This window comes from Ascidiella aspersa, chromosome 5, assembly GCF_963924565.1.
Source record: "Ascidiella aspersa chromosome 5, kaAscAspe10.2, whole genome shotgun sequence".
NCBI lineage: Eukaryota > Metazoa > Chordata > Ascidiacea > Phlebobranchia > Ascidiidae > Ascidiella > Ascidiella aspersa.
In genome coordinates, this window is record NC_139451.1 from 28,937,221 (window position 1) to 28,955,739 (window position 18,519).

At 37.1% G+C, this 18,519-nt stretch overlaps 1 protein-coding gene and 1 long non-coding RNA gene across 2 annotated transcripts; both read left to right on the plus strand.

The window, feature by feature from the left end:
• Positions 1–1,112: 1,112 nt before the first annotated feature.
• On the plus strand, positions 1,113–4,338 carry LOC146145803 (uncharacterized). Its single transcript, XR_014498676.1, has 3 exons — positions 1,113–1,210; positions 3,359–3,415; positions 4,294–4,338. It is a non-coding gene; the product is annotated as an uncharacterized LOC146145803 (long non-coding RNA).
• A 356-nt stretch (positions 4,339–4,694) lies between these two features.
• On the plus strand, positions 4,695–17,708 carry LOC146145804 (uncharacterized). The gene is made up of 16 exons (XM_083389752.1): positions 4,695–4,747; positions 5,154–5,261; positions 5,828–5,962; positions 6,741–6,920; positions 7,309–7,378; positions 7,881–7,996; positions 9,506–9,688; positions 10,199–10,374; positions 11,031–11,121; positions 11,425–11,645; positions 12,643–12,754; positions 13,645–13,793; positions 14,983–15,148; positions 15,846–15,989; positions 16,925–17,062; positions 17,525–17,708. Exons 1-16 carry the CDS (start codon positions 4,711–4,713, stop codon positions 17,656–17,658), a joined length of 2,160 nt encoding a protein of 719 aa, XP_083245878.1. The 5' UTR covers positions 4,695–4,710; the 3' UTR covers positions 17,659–17,708.
• The last annotated feature ends 811 nt before the right edge of the window (positions 17,709–18,519 follow it).

Genomic DNA, 18,519 nt, shown 5'->3' on the forward strand with positions numbered 1-18,519 from the left:
TGTTTAGTCCCAGACATGATCAGATATGACGTAATGCTTAATGCAGCTACTCGCAACGATAAAAAGTATTTTATGTACTTTTTAGTCATCTATTGACCTAGAAGAATAAATATAATAGTTCTTGACCCATCCCAACCTAAACGCTAACCGCACCCTAACCCAAATAAATGGCATTGCGTCATACCTTATCCTGCCTAACAATTGGTCAAAGTAATTTCTCTCTTTTCTTGGCTCAAAACAACAGATCCGCATATAGCCGCCTAGCAGTGTGCTTTTGGCCACATGAAATGCCAAGCATGTATATTTTCCCACAAATCGCCGGGTTGACCGTGGATAGTATCTCATGATTCTGCGAAGATTATAACCAAACGCCTTGTATAACACACAACGCGAATGCTGGCAATTCAACTTATTGTTCAAGAATTACAAACGTCTAAAACCAACTTTGTACGCCTTTCCTAAAGTATTGCCTTCATAAAAAGTGTTTCTTGTTTGATGATGTTTGTATTCCACACCGTAATCGTATATCTAAAGTTTTTTGTACAACAGAAAATCAAAGGAAAGTTTTTTTTTTTTATAATTGTTAAAAGAAAATGCTTGACTTGTTTGGTGCAAAAAAGTGGCGGTCTAAAATGTGAAGCCCCAATCTAATATTTGATTTTGACACGCGCCACTCACAAACCAATGTTATAATTAGTTTAAAGTCAGGGAACCTTTCTAAAAGCCTAAAACATCGGTGGGAAGAGCGTTTCGTGAAACCAATACAAACCACAAACCGCGCAGAAGACCTTTGTCGGTTACCAAGCCAATTCACAGCTTTACCATTTCACCGTAAAGTTGCGTGGTTTTCAAGTTGCGCTGCCGGAAATTTGCCGCGTGTTTGTTTATTAGTTTTGGGCAGGTATTCGAGAGGGGGGAGCGATCTCCTCGACGGCGCCGACGTTCTAAAGCGACCGCGGCGACACTTATTTGTGGTAAGGGCCCTGGGGCTACATCTCGCCCTTCGTAGCCAAAAGATGAAGCGATCTTCTAAAATCGCTGGGACTTTTGGTGAAGAAGCGCCTTCGTATTTGTAAGGCACGGTTTCTCCGGCATTGCTTCATTCGCATTGATCGCCTGGTCCTGTGCTGGTCGAAGAATAAAACAGACAATCGGCTTGCTTTAAGGGTGCTATATTGCTGCTTAATTCTGCTGCTGCGAAATAACAGAGGTAGACTTTTGTGTTTCGTTTTTGTTTTGTGTCTTGGTTTCGCTAAGAGTTGGGTTGTGTTTTATTGTGTTGTCCTAATGGGTTTTGAAGAGGAAAATGTAAGGTTGACATTTTTATTTTTTTAAGGTTGACATTTTTATTTATTTTTTTCAGAGTGTGATCAGCAAAGTTTTACAATGTCAGCATAATTTGCGACCTAAAGTTGAAGCGATTAGCGCGTTAAAACAAAACGGTGCTTCGTCTACACTTTTGCAAAACGCTTTTTACTTTTCGTTTATACAAAGTGTTTGAATAACTGGCTTCCTACATATCGAATAACACCCCAGGTTTAATGTGCACACCTCTGGTTTTGGATTGGTTCTATGTATAGGTGACAGGAAATGTTGGTGTGTGATTTACTCGATAAACTGAAGTGCTATATGCGCTTGTCAAAAAATAGTTGTCAAATGTTTTAACTAGAGTAGCGGTAAAGCGAGAACTTTTATTTAACAAAATATTTTTTATTTTGCAAACCATTTCTGGCTTCCAGAGTTCGCAACGCGATAAACACGCCTGTTGTAAAAACGAAAAAAAATTACCCGAGTGTGCGACAAAGTGAGCATCATTTTTTCGTGCCAGGTTTTTTTAAGGGAACAGTAGGGCGACTATAGAAAAAAAATCAGCGATAATTGGCCGACACGCGAGGAAACAATAACGTCAAAACAATGGCGAGCGAGCAGGCAAGAACGCTAATGCGATAATGCGTTTTTGGGCGGCAGCCGGTGCTAAGGCGTCCGCGTCCTGCCTCGAGGCACAAGCCTCAGCACCGAAATGGCGAGACGTCGCTCGCTTGCACGAAAAAATGCGGCCCACTGTCAGCGTAGCCAGGAGCAAAACCAACAGGAAGTTGCCACAATATTCGCGGCTCCAGTCGCGGGCACCTCGCGTACGCGCTTCAGGTCATTCTGCCCTCCAGGGCATGTTGGTCTTGAAGAAAACCTCACGACCGTGGCTTACGCGCTTTCGCGTGGAAATAACGCGCTGTATATTTCTGTGCCTTCAATAAGAATCCTTGCGAAACAACGCGAAATGTTAAACTTTAAATCCTCTTAGGACACGAAATAAGCAGACTCAAGCGTTTTGTTTGGATATCGGCTGGTGCTTTATACTGAATATTACCCCTCTAAGAATTATCTCAACACTTGCTGAGTATGCTGATTAATTTTGATAGTTGTAACATGTTTTTTACACGTTGGTGTTAAAAATACCTCAACAGCCTTGAACTATTACAAAATCGCTTAGAAACCGATTTCGCACATTAACATATTAAAAAGATTGTTGATTTGCACGATGTTTTACTTTCTTTTGTGTAAGCGTTACTGGTATCTCTTGCAAATTATCTTAACCTATAACCATTAAGCTTAAAAGATTACATTTCAAATTACATATTGTCAGTTATATCCAAAACATTGCAAAAGTGTAGGTGACTGCTTAATTATATCTGGCTTTTATATAAATTATTAAATAAAATCGAAAAAGAGGTGAATAAAAGGGCTTCTTTATAAAATAGTGAATAAAATGGCATCAAATCCTACTTAAACCTAAATAAATAATAAGGAAGCACACCGCGATGTCGGTTGAGCGGCCGGAAGTAAATCTTGGAAATTTGCATAATTGTTGCTCGACGCCGTGCTGGAAAATTGTATAGTTACCCGCTATTTAAAACGACCTGAAACCAGCAATTATTCGCAACAGAGCAATCAGTAAGATGAACTGCTGCTCGTCATTTGCTAATTATGAAAGGGACTGAAGTTTTTCTCTGGACTCTTGTCCAGTCTAGAAAATCTAGACAGATTACTAGGAAAAGTAAAATTTTAAATAATACACAGGGAAAAAGTATTTAGACAATCATCTACTAATTTTCGCACTTTGAGCGACCAAAATATATAATTCATATATTCCGGTGTATTAAAATGGCTCCGAAAAATAGTTCTGCGATTTATTTGGGTACCTTAATTTTGCTATAGTTTCACTTACACGGAGTCGTGAAGTGTCAAGCCAACGCCTTAGCCCCGGGAACTTTTTAACATGTCTTCCGGCCTTTTTTGTGGCGTGTTTCTTCTTTAAGCCTGATCCGTGACCAATTTTACTTTTTTTTTGTTTTTGCAGAGCAAAAGATGAAGATTGTAGCTCTGCTTCTTCCCTTGTTGGCCTGCGCCGTTGCAGGTAGTTTATTTTGAATTTATTTAAAGTTAGTTTGGTTTATAAATAAAATTGCGCCTGGGCTTACTTACTTTTAAGGTTTACCGAAAACGCGCAGTGATATAGCGTGAATAAAACTACGCAAAAGTTTGTAGATACCCTGCGCCTGTTTTATGTTTTATTAATACATTTGTTTTTCTTCTGTCTAAAAATAAAAAAGTCACATCTTTACGTTTTAGTAGGTGAGGAATTTTATGTTTTACTAATACAATTTGTACGTCGACAACTCAAATTCTAGTTTTCAAAATTGAGAATTGATTTGCTTACACTCAAGTAAACCTAATTCTCAAAACTTTATTTATTATATATTCAAGTTTATATTCACCTAATAGGTTTTACAAATTTGTGCAGCTGTATATTTGTGCAGCTGTATATTTCCTAAACACGTAAACTGTCCTACTTTGGTTGGTTTAATTTTTTATTTGTGCCACTTGCTTAATTACTTCACCAACAAAACGTTCAATTTGCCCTTTGGTGCATAAGAAAGTTCGCTGGGTATATTTGTTATGCACCGAATGTTATACAAGACTCTAATCCAGGGGTTCTTAACCTTTTTTTGTCTGTTTTACCCTTTTAACAAAGATTAATATCAGATTTGCCCTCAATATATAAAATTGTGCCACTTTATTAAAAAAACGAAGGTAACAAATTACATCAGTTATATTCAAAGCGACGGCTGCCCGTCTGTGGCAATGAGTTTATCAATGTTTGGTAAAGTATAGTAGATAATGCACAACGATAGGTCATTTACTTTACACCCATACAACGTGGAAATCTCCCCCCTGAGGTAAATTTACTCCAGGTTAAGAAAGGCTGCTCTAATCAAAGTTGTATTTTTTTAGCTCCACCAGAATGGGCTCTTGGTCGCGGCAACCAAAGAGGGTTAGGTAAGTTTTGCGTTATCCGTCAAAATAACTACGTTTTTATGTAAATCAGTGGTTCTCCGATATTTCCGACCGCGTATCACCTATATAGTGACGCCTTACTGTCACTGCGTACAACCTGGTATATTAAAACAACTAAATTTAACTAAATTGAATTCGATAGGGCCATTGAGGTAAAATAGCGTTATACGGTATAGCGGCAATATTAGTAAGTGCGCTAGGGTTTCTTAACTCTCTTTAATTCCTATAAATTGCAGCGTCGAAACAGCTAAATAAAAAAGTATTTTATGTAAGTTTTGTCAATGATAAAATAAAAACTGAAAAGGTAGCTTAAATTCTTTTTTTTATTTTTCAGACATCGACAACAATGCACTTATGGTGTTCGCCTTGGTAGCCGAGCAAAGGCACGCTGGTAAGTTTTCTTGATTTTGGCCGATTTAAAGTAGCCTATGTCAATAGTATTATGGAACTGGGCACTTTGCAGTTGTCCCTAATTATTTACACTTCGCGGTCCCTTTCTGGCCAACTCCTTATCTATATAAAAATCCTTAACTTGTTTTAAGTTGAAAAACAAACTTTACTGTTTTTACAAATGTAGGCCTATTTTAAGTTTACCAAAAAACAAGCAAGAATCCAGAATTTGCATCATTTAAATCAACTTTGCCAGAGCGATTAATGACTGTTTTTCCTTTTTCAAAATATCTTCAGTAGTGGCTTGAATTGTATTTTCCTAAAGGGGCTAGGATCCATTTTGGAAATTATGTAGTACATATTGGTCGAGACAGTGAATAAACCAGAGCTTTCTAACCTTTTTATAGGAAATGCCAGTGCTGTTATGGACAAGATCTTTCCGTACCTGATTGGCGGTATGGAATTTACCAAGAAAATGCAACTTGAGCTCCTAAGCGTAGGCGGTTTCAACAAAGGTAAATTCCCCGTAAATTCGTCAGTGTGAATCTTTTGACTGTCCCGTTGGTCAGATTTTTAAGTTTTGTAACAGGCCTGTGTGTCTTGATTATTATCTCAGGAAAATAACTTGGTTCTTTTGCTGTTTTTTATATAAAGAGTAGCCAACAAGGTATTTTATTATATTTTAGAGATAAATGTCGGATTGACAGAGTTTCTTGCATTCTAAATTCGTATTTAAAGTCGTTTTGATTTCACCACAAATGTTAGATTACTGTAGGGGATCCATAATTTGTTAGGGTGACATAAGTTAAGCATGGTTTAAGTCTCAATTAAAAGTATTAGATTAATATCGCCCATGTATACTCTAAAGTCCTGTAGATTAAAGTCGCCCATGTATAAGTCCTGTATGTCAATACGTTTTCGGTTACACCCCGATTGGACATATCGAGAATCTGGTGAACAGCTCAGTTTTGTTTAGTGAGCTACGCATTGGCCTTGTGCTAGTTACAAATGGGCCTTGTGGTAGTTTCATAAAACAACGGATAATTCTTGTTAACGGATGTTTGTTGTTCCTCTATTACAGCGGAGTCTATAAAGATGCTCCAGGAACTGATGCCAATGCTCAAGAGCGACAAAAAGACAACGCAGGAGCAAGCTATGGCCCTCTTTCTTGCGTCAAAGCAATTCTGTTTCAAAGAAAAGAATGGGCTAAGCCGATGTGAGTGCTACAAATCTTGTGTTCGTCCTTAGCTCAAAAAATAATCATAATAAATTAAATGGAATTGCTAATAAACAAGTTTTGTCGGCTCAACTGACAAAAAGACTTAAGTCAGACAAACCTGGACGAAGGGCAAACTAAATATGTAAAATATAAAGATATCTCCTCACCCTTATACATTAATGACGACAATGTCTTCAAATGGTAGCAATATACTTTAGACTTTCTTTTCTCATTTATAAGTTCTAGTCATTAAGAGATAAATAAATTTATATAACTTAAGTCCGAGTCGGGTCTTTTGCAAAAATAACAAGTCAAGTCCCAGTCAAGTCATTATGAAAGCAAGTCAATTTCAAGTCATGTCATTGACATAAAAGTAAACTGTTAAACTATTAATAATGTTAAACTCGTCCGATTATAAGCAATAATTTAACTCAACAAATAACACAAACAAAATACACAGAAAAGTGTTTAATGTGCAAAACTTGAGATAAATTTTAATAAAAAACACTTAATTTAATCCCAAGTTATTTGACAAAATGACTAAGTCCAAGTCAAGTCATTTGTCCAAAAGACTAAACCAAGTCAAGTCATTTAAAAACACTGACTTAAGTGCACTTAAGTCAAGTCAAGTAATTCTGGTCAAACGACTAAAGTCAAGTCAAGTAATTCTGGTCAAACGACTAAAGTCTACCCAAGTCATTTAAAAAGAGTGACTTAAGTGCACTTAAGTCGAGTGAATGACTTAAGTCATTACCACATTGTCGAATCCACTTAGGCCCGGACGAGGAAGAGACAGTCCTGCCCCTGATTGCTATGACAACGGAGCGCGGATGCGAGGGGCTGGACATTGAGACCGACGCGGACTCCTACCCGGCTGACGACATCTGTGTGTGTGAAGAGCAAGGAGACATCTTCTTCTGGGTGTCACTCTTCCATCAATTCACATTGCACCAACGTGAGAATATTCAAAAAAAAATTTCGAATTTTTTTTTCTTTAGAACCGGAGGTAATTAGGAATGTACGATACTATCGGATCGGAGCCCATATTCGATGCCAAGTGGTAGTATCGGTACTCGTTCGACACTAGGGCTGTAGTGCTTCTGTTTCTATACCAATTAAACATGTGCATTTTAGCCAGCATTTTGCATCCAATGCAGCAATTTCTATCCTTAAAGGTAAATTCTTTAAAAAGGCACACATTTTAAGAACCACTAAGCCAAGCATTCATACTCACAGTAACGATTAAACTAAGTACAGAACTTAGTAAACCGAAAATCAGAAAATCAAGTTTATACTTGCCGTTAATTTGATCCTGTAGTTAAAATCATTTCTTGCATTCACAGAAAACAGCACTGGAGCTCCTGACCAACTTCCTATGCTTCTCATGATGATGATGGAAGACACAAACTGCGAGTAAGTAAAACCCATTGTTATAGCAAGACTCTATTTCTGCTTCTTAAAAAAATCTGTAAAAAGTTATTCTCATGTAAGTTTTAGTATTCTTGAATCCTGACGATTGAGATTGTAATCTGTACTAATAAACGGCAATCATTTGAAATGAGAAAGAAAACTTCCCTGCTTTTAAGTGCATTTTATTCAACAGGAAAGCATTAATTCTGAAATGTTTTAAACAAGCCCCACTTTTGTTTTCAAAGAAAAGCCAACCCTCACCATGACAAATATCCATGTCCCCAAAATAGACCGATTGGGCGCACTTTGAGAACAACTGGTCTAACAATTTATCGAAGAACTAATCTCTTACGTTTTGACCCGAAAAGTCATGTTATTTTAATTATCCTTTAGCTTGTGGAGACACACAATTAGTTTATCATGTTATACGAAAGTGTTGAAGCCGCTCACAATAATTGCTACCACCTACTTTACCTACTTTACAACAACCACTCTTTCTATTCAGGGGCAAGCTGAAGTACGGCCAAGCACCTTGCTTCTGTCAATTTGTGACCTTGGGCCACGAAGCTACCCTTATGCAGTACCTTATCACCTCACCCAAAGTGCAAGAGAGTCTGACCAGTAAGTGGCGCTGTTCGCCTGTCTTTTTTAATTTGGGGTGTGTGTCAACTATTGTGTAAAAATCATCGCTGCACTTTGCAGTTTGTGATGCGTGACTGTGTTCAGGCGTTACGGTTGAAACTCACAAAACTTGATTTTTGCTACACTTGACCATTGAAACGTGCAATGTTACAGTTGTTGTTTGATAACATAGACTTTTAAATATAAAATCAAGTTTTCGCCCAACCGTGCTTTATTAGGTCAGAGAGGTAACAAAGATTAATAACATAAAAATTAAGGCCAATAAATATGGCAACACACATTATGTGCTTCATAAAATAAATTATCTTGTTTATCCTCAACTACAAGTTTGTCGAGACTTAAACAAAATTATTATGAATTAGTATCAAAAATGTGGATTGTTAAACTCACACAACCAATTATTTTAACTGATTCGCATATTTATGGTAGACTGACTCACGTCAGACTATATAACAAACACAAACCTAAAGGCATAATGACTGGATGCTGTAGGTGTGGACGTAGAATCAATAAAAAACAATAAAAAGTATAGGTAGCATTTTGTAAACGTTTCGAGCAATTCTTCATTTAAATAAAGCAAACATACCAACCGAATTGCAGATAATGGTTTACTTACGGGTACAAAGCCCCGACCTACACGTAGGCCTATACTATTGGTTTCACATGGCGCAATAAAAGTCCTAACGTTGCTACCCCGCCCAAAAACAGTCTCCCGTGAGCTGGTACAACAGGTTGCAGTAACCGGGGGGCAAGACGTGAAAGTTGGCGGCCAAAACAAAGTTCATTCATTCGCTATAAAATGTCGGCTAAACCGATGCCTTATAAATGCTTAAGGCGATACGAACGTTCTTGTTTGAAAATCCTCCAACTTTGCATAAGCTACGCCTTGTTTGCTTTGGGTGTGATTATCATATACGAGCGATTCAACTCGTTTAGGTAAAGCATACCTGATAACCTTTATCACAATGTTATTGGTTCCTTTATCCTAGAGATCACAACCATAGTCAAAAAACGTCTTCTCTCCATGTAGGCTGGTTCGTCCAAACCAGTCGTCTTTGATGACTTACACTTCACTATTTTTAAAGCTTGACTCAACTTAGTAGGCCGATTAGTCAAAATACTTAACTTACAACTAAATGTTGTCTTTGTTTTAAATTTTAGCAAAATTGACTTAATAATATCATTGTTGCACGTAGAACAAAACTAATAATGTTTAGGATTGATTTAGGATCGGCATAATGTTTAGGATCGAACTTCGACTTGGCTTAGTTTGTTTGGCAAACAATTTGAACTAGAGTTAATCGGCAAACTACTTGGGAGTTAAGTCATTACTTGGGCAACTATTTTTTGACTCAAGTAAAATTTAGTCAAAATTTGAACGTTTCACCACAAGATAGAAATCGTTTTTCCGGTGTAAACGAAGTATAAACCGACGTTTTCGGGAGCTAACTCTATTTTGAAGTTTCACCACAAGCTTTTGCTTTGCAGAGGAGCAACAGCAAGCGCTCAAAGACGCGTTGGGCACACCGGCAATGAGGCAATCTCAGACTTTAGACACCTTTGTCAACCACGCTTTGTCAGGCTTCACCTCTCCGGCTGTCCTTTCCCTTCTCCAGAGTCAGGGTCAGGGTCAGGACATCGTTCTGAAGAACCTCATCCTTTCCAGTATTGGTAAGTTGCCAAGCTACAACAGCAAAGTTTTTCACAGATGTCATTTCGAGCGACATACAGTAGGATTTGTCAATTTAATGGGTTGAAACTATTAACTAAAGCTCCCCATATAGAATGATACAACTGTCAAAATTGCATACTGTATTTCATTAAAGCACAACACAGAAGGCGCAAAAGCATAAAGTAAAGTTAGTTTTTTACAAAAGTCTAAGGTAAAGTAAGTTTGAGCATAATGACTAAAGGTTGTAGCTAGACGTACAACGAATATCAAACCCTATACAGAAGTATAGGTACAATATTTTTGACGTTTAGAATGATATTGTTTTTTCAACACAGCCCTTTATTTTGTTTTTAGCTCGATCTTCAATATTCGTTCTACCATAAAAGTTAATTTTTCACTGGGTCACGTTCCGATGTACTTTTATGACATTTGAAATACTTCCAAGCTCCCTCAACCAAAAATCCTGTAGCCGCTCTGACTGTGAGATTTCTAACTTATTTCCTTCCCAGGTCTGGACTCTTCGATGGTGCACATTCTGCTTAACAACGGTTTCCAGGATACTGGTGATCGAGTGGCCCTCATCAACTACCTCACCAACATCGGAACCATCGACTCTTCGATCATCCCATTCCTCTTTGGAGTTGGAAGTGGAAGGGAGTTTTACTTCGCCAATCTCGTCAATTCTGTGAGTATCCTAATCCTCCCAACCGACTAAAATGTATCCTAAAACCGCCCAACCGACTAAACTGAGACCTGAATTGCTAGATTTGCTAGAGCATTCTGCTGTTACTGATAACGAATTACGGTCGACATTTATTTTGTAAGGGTCAAAGTGAACTCCATTATCACATATTTATTACTCTTGAAGAGTAGATGTCCCATCATCACAAATCTTCATTTCCCTTCATGTCTTTTTTAAACTTTCAGTATACTTGCCCTTTATGAAGCTTCATCTTTCAAACAATCTTTTTAAACCTTTATCAATTAGGGTTACCGCTTCTAAAAGTCACTTGTTCTTATCTTGTTTTAATGTTTCACATTAAAGATTGGCACTTTAAAACGCCCTTTACTCAAACTTTGTTAAGCTTTTATTACATTAAATAGCAATGCGGTCTCTTAAAAATCGAATATTCTCGAGGGTTGAGTAACCATATTAAGCATTTCTCCACCCAAGACAGATAGCTTACGTAATCACAATAGGCTCTCTGTTTTACAACTAATTGTTTAAGCTTGGTTTTACCTTGGAGAGCCGTGCTAGCCTACGGTTTGACTAGCGTAAAACGGTTTTGTACAGAGCTTTGTTTGTGCAATCATAGTTTAATTACAATGTTGTACTTAAAGGGAAACATTGATCCATTGGTTGCTCTGCTCTTTCAAGCCATTCAAGGAGGTGCAACTCAAACCCAAATTCTTGAGTTTCTCACTGAAGCCAGTAAGTTTATCACTTCATTTAGGTGCAAATTAAGACGTTGCAGTTTCGAAGTTTTTTGGTACAAAATACAACAAGAATCGCTCGTTTTTTAAATTAAAGGCCTTCTTGCTTACTAACCCAGATGCATTTTTAAAAATGATCATATAAAGTCCGGCAGAAATTGTAAAGGATTACCGTAATGTTGTTTAAATGTAAATATGCTATTTTTGGATATTTTATCTCTTTTTTTATGTTGTTACACTGCACAAGCTAAAATAAATCTTGAATCTAAAAGCCTTAACCTTTGCCCTTTGTATCTTACAGTTGCCCAGTCGAGAAACCCAGACTACTTCACCAGTCTCGGTAAGCCGTACGTTCCCGGCCTGCCCAGCGGTATTTACCCCGGCAGTAAGCTTTATTTCGCTCACTTCGAAACTCTGGGCGTCGACACTTGCTCTTTGCACGACCTCCGAAGCAGATTCGACTGCGGTTACATTGGTATCAGCGCAAGAGAGTGCGAAACGGCTCCCTACTGTTGCTACAACGTAAGTTGCTCTACTACGTCCTTTGTTTTGTCCGCCTTAAGCAGAATCATTTTTCTTACCAACGATGAAAAACTGTATTTGCGGAACGCATAGCGTTTTGGATACCGTTACAAGGTTACGTCATAACTAGGGCCCGCAAAATTCAATAAAGTTAAAATTTTTTAAGGACCTCGTCTGTCCACGAATCAAAGAATAAAGTTGTTTTCAGCACCTAGGGGACTGTTACTAAGAAGTTTATAGGTTAAAATAAAGTTAAAATTTACAATAAAGTCAAAATTTGTCAAATAATGGCTTTTGATAAAGTTTTTGTGTTTCTTGAGAGTAGTTTATGTAAAAATCGTCGTGGAAGCATTGTAAATCAGGAACTGCGACACAATTAAACCATATTAACCCATAAAAGCAGGCAACATGTCACAATGCCCACTTGGATCAGCAGCAACTTTTATCGCAAATTGTCCATTTTGTTATTGGTTGTTACAAAACACTTCCTCTTCATAAACGTGGTCTTTTCGAAGATCAACAGTTTGAATTTTAGGAATAGCCTACTGACATTCTGTAATACAAAAATGCCTAAGCTTAATCTATCGCCAAAAAAACGATGCACTTTTTAAAATCCATAAAACACCTTGACTTTGCGACAAAATATCACGTTTGAATAAAATATTATGTTTGAGTAACTGGCATCAATTCAAGTAAGAACTGTGGCCTCTACAAACAAGCAATTTCGTTAGGTTAAAATAAAGTTAAAATTTGATAAAAATAAAGTTAAAAAATTTGTTTTTTGGTTAAAATAAAAATGGCCCTAGTCATAAAAATTACCCTGTATTTTGTAAAATTTCATAATGGTTAGAGGTTGTAGAAAGACGTAGTAAGAATGTCAAAGCTCATACAGAAGAAGTATAATTTTGTTGCCCCCTTCTTGTCTGTAAACCTAAACGCACTGCTATTTGCAGGTGAACGTTTCACTTTACGAATTTTTTGTTTCTTTACATTTTAGCCAATCTTCCTTACCGATATCGAAGTAAGGAATTCGACCCAGAACCAGATTACATCTGCCATCGCGGTCCCGTGGTGTTATTACAACGTTTTCTTCGTATACTACAATTCTTGTAAGAGTCAATTATAGACGTAACGATCGCCCTAAAACTATTAACCGATTTGAGTATATCAGCAGGATGCTCTAGCAAAGCTAGTAATCCAGGCCAGACACTATTAAAATATCTTAAACGACCATATATACATATATATATATATATATATATATTTCACCAAAAAGGCATCGTCAGTATATCGTAATTCAAATGAATTCATTTGAAAATAGATATATAAATAGATATTTTAAGATATTTTAATAGTGTCTGGCCTGATTTACTAGCTTTGCTTGAGTATTCTGCTGTTACTGATCATGAATTAAGGTCGGCATTTATCTTGCAACGGTCACGGTGATTTCCATTTCACATATTCAGTGCAACAAGCAGTTTTGAGTATAAACAGAATTGTTTAACACGTCCAAATAAAACTTAAAATATCATGTAAACAAGCTTTTTTCTTCGCTGGGTTTTCTGAGTAATTTGAGTTTATAAAACATCGATTCATTTACGGGTCGGCAAACTCTTAAAAGATTTTATAATACGACGTTAAAATTAGTTGGGTACTGCACAAGTGCAAAATCTATACATAAGTTTCGAACTTGAATTTCGAATCCGATGAAGGCTTACGAGCCAAATATATTTCTATTTTACATCTTGTAACATGTATGACGTTTTCAGCGGCTCGCAATAATCTCGGTTAGCTATGCTTGCTTTCATCGGCTACTACCAAAAAGTATGTTAATATTATAAAAGATGACAAAAAGTTTCTCGAATTTTGAGCAACAATTTTGTGCAGGGAAGTTAATTCACTCATTCACAGACTTTCAAGTCAAAACACGACCCATATATGCCAGAAACGTTTAAAGTTTTAGGCACTTGTCAATTGACTTGCTTTCTTTGTGTTTTAGTCTTCATGACGGTGGCCAAACCTGGTGAGTTCGCGTCACCCTTGTCTTGTCGCCCCCTCTTCAAATACGGTCTTCAACTCGAACCCAATCTGTATCACTTGTTCGATCAGCAAAATCCCTCTGCCGGTATTGGTCGGTTTATTCATGAGGTGAGACCAAATCAATACTTATTCAAGCAGGGTTGTAAACAGACATTTGGCAATGACTTTTGTCACAGTCAAGTCATTTGTAAAATAACTTAGGTGCAAGTTAAGTCCTAATAACATGTCGAGTCCCAGTAAACAGTTGCCCAAGTCATTACATAAGCAAGGCAACGCCAAGCTAACCCATTTATATAAAATAAATCAACTATAAAAAAATTATCTACAGGCTTATTTTTGCGTTTTTTATAAGATATACTATCAGTTGGTTTTGTTTTCCTCATTCATAAAAGATGAAACTTGAAATGAAGTGAGGTTTGAATAGATTTCAGTCACACTAACTCATAAAGATACAAGTTCGTAATGAAATGTCTGTATCAAGATCATGTCGACAGAGAGACTAAAAAGTCGTCCAGGTCTGCTATTTGTTGGAATGACTTAAGTCAATGACTAGACTTAAGTACACGTAACACTATGGTATTATAGGTAATTGAGCATTCGCAAAATAACTTAGGTGCAATTCAAGTCATTTTAAAAATAAAAAGTCGAGTCCAAGTGAACAGTTGCCCAAATCACTATATAAGCAAGGCAACGCCAAGCTAAGACATTGATATAAAATAAATCAACTATAAAATTATCCAAATTGGTAAACTCGCCCTAATAAGAGCAATACTTTAAACAAAAAAATGTTTTACTTACACAAATTAGTAAAAGTATCCCAATTTTATTTAAAAACATGTTAGATGAAATCACATTCAACCTAAGTTATTGGGCACAATTAGTCAATTTTGCCTTAACGACTTGAGTTAATTCATATCATACAAAAACAGCTACTTAAGTGCAGCTATGTCAAGTCAATGATTAAAGTCATTACAACACTGCATTTGTGATGCACCCTTGTCTCTCTGTATATCAAGCCGGCAGATGACTTTGTTCTAGAATAAATTTCGACGACATCTTTTTTGTTTGTATTCTTGTTTTTACATGAAAAACATTCTAAAATGTGCAGCTAACGCAGGCAGAAAATATTTTTATTCCGTTTTGGCCTTTGAACGAAGTAAATTGAGCAAAAGCGTTTGTGAAGCCACATGATACAACTAACATGGAAAGGCCTCTCGGCGGTACACGGGCATAATGGATTGAACCATTTTATTAATCAACTGGTGCATCACTTTATTAACACCCTAGAATTTTTTAGAGACTGGAATGCGGGTTCCCAGGAATGACAGAGTTCCATTGCGTTGCAATCCGTGGCTGCTGTTGGGACACGAAGTCACCTTACCGTGTACCACAGTGCTTTCAGAAGAACGGACCAACCGGGTTCGACTTTACGATCAACGATGTGCCAGTTGCCTATAGAGCGCGTAAGTAACAAAATAATTTTGATCAAATGAGAGAAATTTCTAAAGCGGTTTCAAAAAACGGAAGTCGTTCCACAAAAATATGGCACTAAAACTCAAGGTTTTAAAAACCCGAGTAAAAACAGGATCAGACATTTTTGAAGGTTTTTTAAAGGATTTTTTTAAAAACATTTTTAAATGCCCCTTTTTTTAAAGGCTTTAACCCTTGCAATGTCCCGTATTTTGGTTTTTATGCCGAAAGCTGATATATTGAGGAGAAATACGACAGGCAATACCAAAAAATAATTAGCTAAAATCAATAAAATATTAAACAGAAATAACTTGGAAAGACTTTGGTTTCGAACTTACATTTACCAAAACGTAAAAAAGTTCAGTTACGTTCGTTGGGTGTGTTAAAAGCTGTATCGCAAAACAAATTAAAAAGTTATAAAAATTCGGGGCATATAGTCAAAGGGCAACCAGTGCTACCAAATCTGATTTTATAAAATCCTTAATCTATACTTAACGGTTAGATGTGCTAGTAATTTGAACTTTTACTGATCGGGAAAAAACTTTAACGCTAGCTGTGCTATAGTTTTTTGAACTGTTACTGATCGGGAATTAAGAATTCGATATTTATCCTGCAAGGGTCAAGGTGATTTCTATTATCACATATTCAGTGCAACATCTAAACTGAACGTTGTGAAAATTTGTCTTGTAGGACAAGGAACGTGTGATGTCAACACCTACCGGATTCCACTTCTCTACTACTTCCGAGTTGCCTGCCATTACGAGTTTGAGTTCTACATTGCCGGCTACAACATACTCGCTATTCCGAACCAGATCGACTGCACAACTAAATTGGGTAGGCAACAGACTAACTATAGGCAAAACTGCATACTAACTAACTTAAGTACCGGTATTCCTTTTTTATCATTTGTTTAATGTGTTGTGGGTTTAACTGCAGGTTGTTATGGCGAATAATAATGCCTATGTTAAAAAATTTCCTTATAAAATGGTAAAACACTGTGTAGACTCGTAAGACTTGCCAAAATTATTGGGTCACCATGGGTTTTCCTTTCAAGCAAAGCATTTGAAAAACATACTGGCCTACAATAAAGTTCGAACTGACGACCTTCGCTCAGTCGACTTTAGGTATTTGACACAAGTAACCGCTGTTTTTTGTACTTGGTGACCTTTAAGCTTGCGCCGGTTCAATTGCACACTAATGCTCTGTTTGCGAAAAATAAGAATACACTATTATCTCACTGTCATACCTAATGGGTTGCGAAGAGAATGAGAGATATATACTGTACACATATGTGTTCGCCTGAAGTTGCTTTTGACCAACGATAGCGGCTTACGTATTATTAGTTTACTGCCTTTTCCCGCCTTCCTTGCATTACTGATCGACAGATTCGGTGAGTCTGCGATGACTTTCGGCGTAGGGTTGTAGAAAGTTTCGAGAAGTTAAACAAGGAATTAACGGTTTTGTGAAAGCTCGGGGCTACACAAAGGTATTCATACCAGAGTGTTAAGGCTGGTTCACACTAGACGCGTCAAGCTTTAACCTAAACCGTTAAAAAAACGCTTTCGGTTGCGAAAAGTTGAAATAATTCAATATGACGCTTTCGGTTAGAAGCAAGGAAATTTACCGTTTAAGCTGGCAACGCGTTATGTGTCAACTGGGCGACGCAAGCGTTGGACGCTAGACACTAACGCTAGACGTTAAGGCGTCTAGTGTGAACCAGCCTTTATCCTCCACGGATTCGCTTCATTATAGTTTCTGTCTGTACTTAGGCTGCTGCTGGGAAAGAGACGAAGAGGTTGCGAAGGAATACCCATGGGTTCCCAGGTGCTATCAACGTGAGGGTGGCCAGTTTACAATCCCGCAATTCTTGGCCAATGTGACCACACTTATCTCCTATCGTTCCGGCGGTAAGTACATGCAGCGTTGTAAGCAAGTCATTTCGAAATTGAGTTAATTCACAGCCAAGTGAATGAAAAGTCAATAAACTTCGGATGTATTCCGACAGGTCGGGTCTTATTCAGGCGATTTAGATCTTATTTTGCCGTGGATGTTACTGTGTATTGGGCTTTATTAAGTCATTGGTCTTAAAACTATGGGTTTATAGATTTTCCTAATTTAGCTATTGTTGCTTTTAAAGTCTTCTTGTGTGTTTCCATCCTAAGGGATAAGCCGGAAAAGCAACATGTTGTGTACAATACAACATCACATGTTGTGTACAATACAACATCACATGTTGTGTACAATACAACATCACATGTTGTGTACAATACAACATCACATGTTGTGTACAATACAACATCACATGTTGTGTACAATACAACATCACAGGTTGTGTACAATACAATAACACTGCACGTTATTGTTTTCAGAAACTGGAGAAGACCCGTTTTACCAGTTTCTCAAGAGGGACCAGTTCCCATCAGTTACTCGCGAAAGGATAGCAGAATTGAAAAGATTGGGAAAATTTGAAGAAGAAGAAGAGGAAGAGGAAGAAGAAAAGTAAAAAAAGGAAAAGAAAAAGGAGAAGCGGGAAAAAGGGATTTTTTCTTTTTCGCTTTTTATAACATTTACACGAAAGACAAAAGACGCTATTTAATCTTTGTTTTATGTTTCATTGGTTGTTTTCCAATGCCTATTCAAAATCGAAGTCCTTATCAACGCTTTGCTAGGTTTTGGATTGTCAGTTGTTATTCGAAGCCTGAAGTAATTTACCTATTGCCAACTTTTATACTACCTTTGATAACGAAGATTTTATTGAGCCTATTCGTTTTTTTTTTTGATTAGCACGCTGTATGACGCGGTGTTGTGCATTCTCTTTTTTCCTTATCACCCGAGGGGCTTCTGTTGAACCTATAAATATCTATGTTGAACGTTATACCTTCGCTTTGACTGTAATTAGGCTCTGCAGCATTTTTTTTATGTGTGACTAACCCTCGTCAGTTAGTAATACGGTGCTCAATCATTCATTTCTTTTAAGCATCCAAACCGGTAACAAGCAGACCATAACTAAAGCAATAATTAATTCGCAACATTTTACGTCTAACACGCTGTAATGCAGCACTAGTTGCTTATTTTACAGACAGTGATGCAATATAATAAAGGCGTTATATTGAAATGCTTGAATTGAGTAGTTAATAAGTAGGAATACAATCACAATTTAAGATGATAGGCTACTAGTTGAATAACACACCGGTACCTTTTAACAGACTAACCCAGCGCTTCTTAACCAGTGCGTCATAAAAGGTTGTCATAGGTGCACCGCAGGCAAAGTTGAAATATATTCAAAATGAAAAAAAAAACTGATTGTTTACTTTATTGTTTTTTTTTGCTTTGTCTTTTGTCTTGGCTAACTGAGCAAACATTA

Excerpts from the sequence above, each read along its gene's own strand:
- LOC146145804 (XM_083389752.1), top strand. The coding sequence starts at position 4,711 with ATGGTGTTCGCCTTGGTAGCCGAGCAAAGGCACGCTG. Across the intron at positions 11,646-12,642 it reads CTCCCTACTGTTGCTACAAC|CCAATCTTCCTTACCGATAT; the intron begins GTAAGTTGCTCT and ends TTTACATTTTAG. Across the intron at positions 15,990-16,924 it reads CGACTGCACAACTAAATTGG|GCTGCTGCTGGGAAAGAGAC; the intron begins GTAGGCAACAGA and ends GTCTGTACTTAG.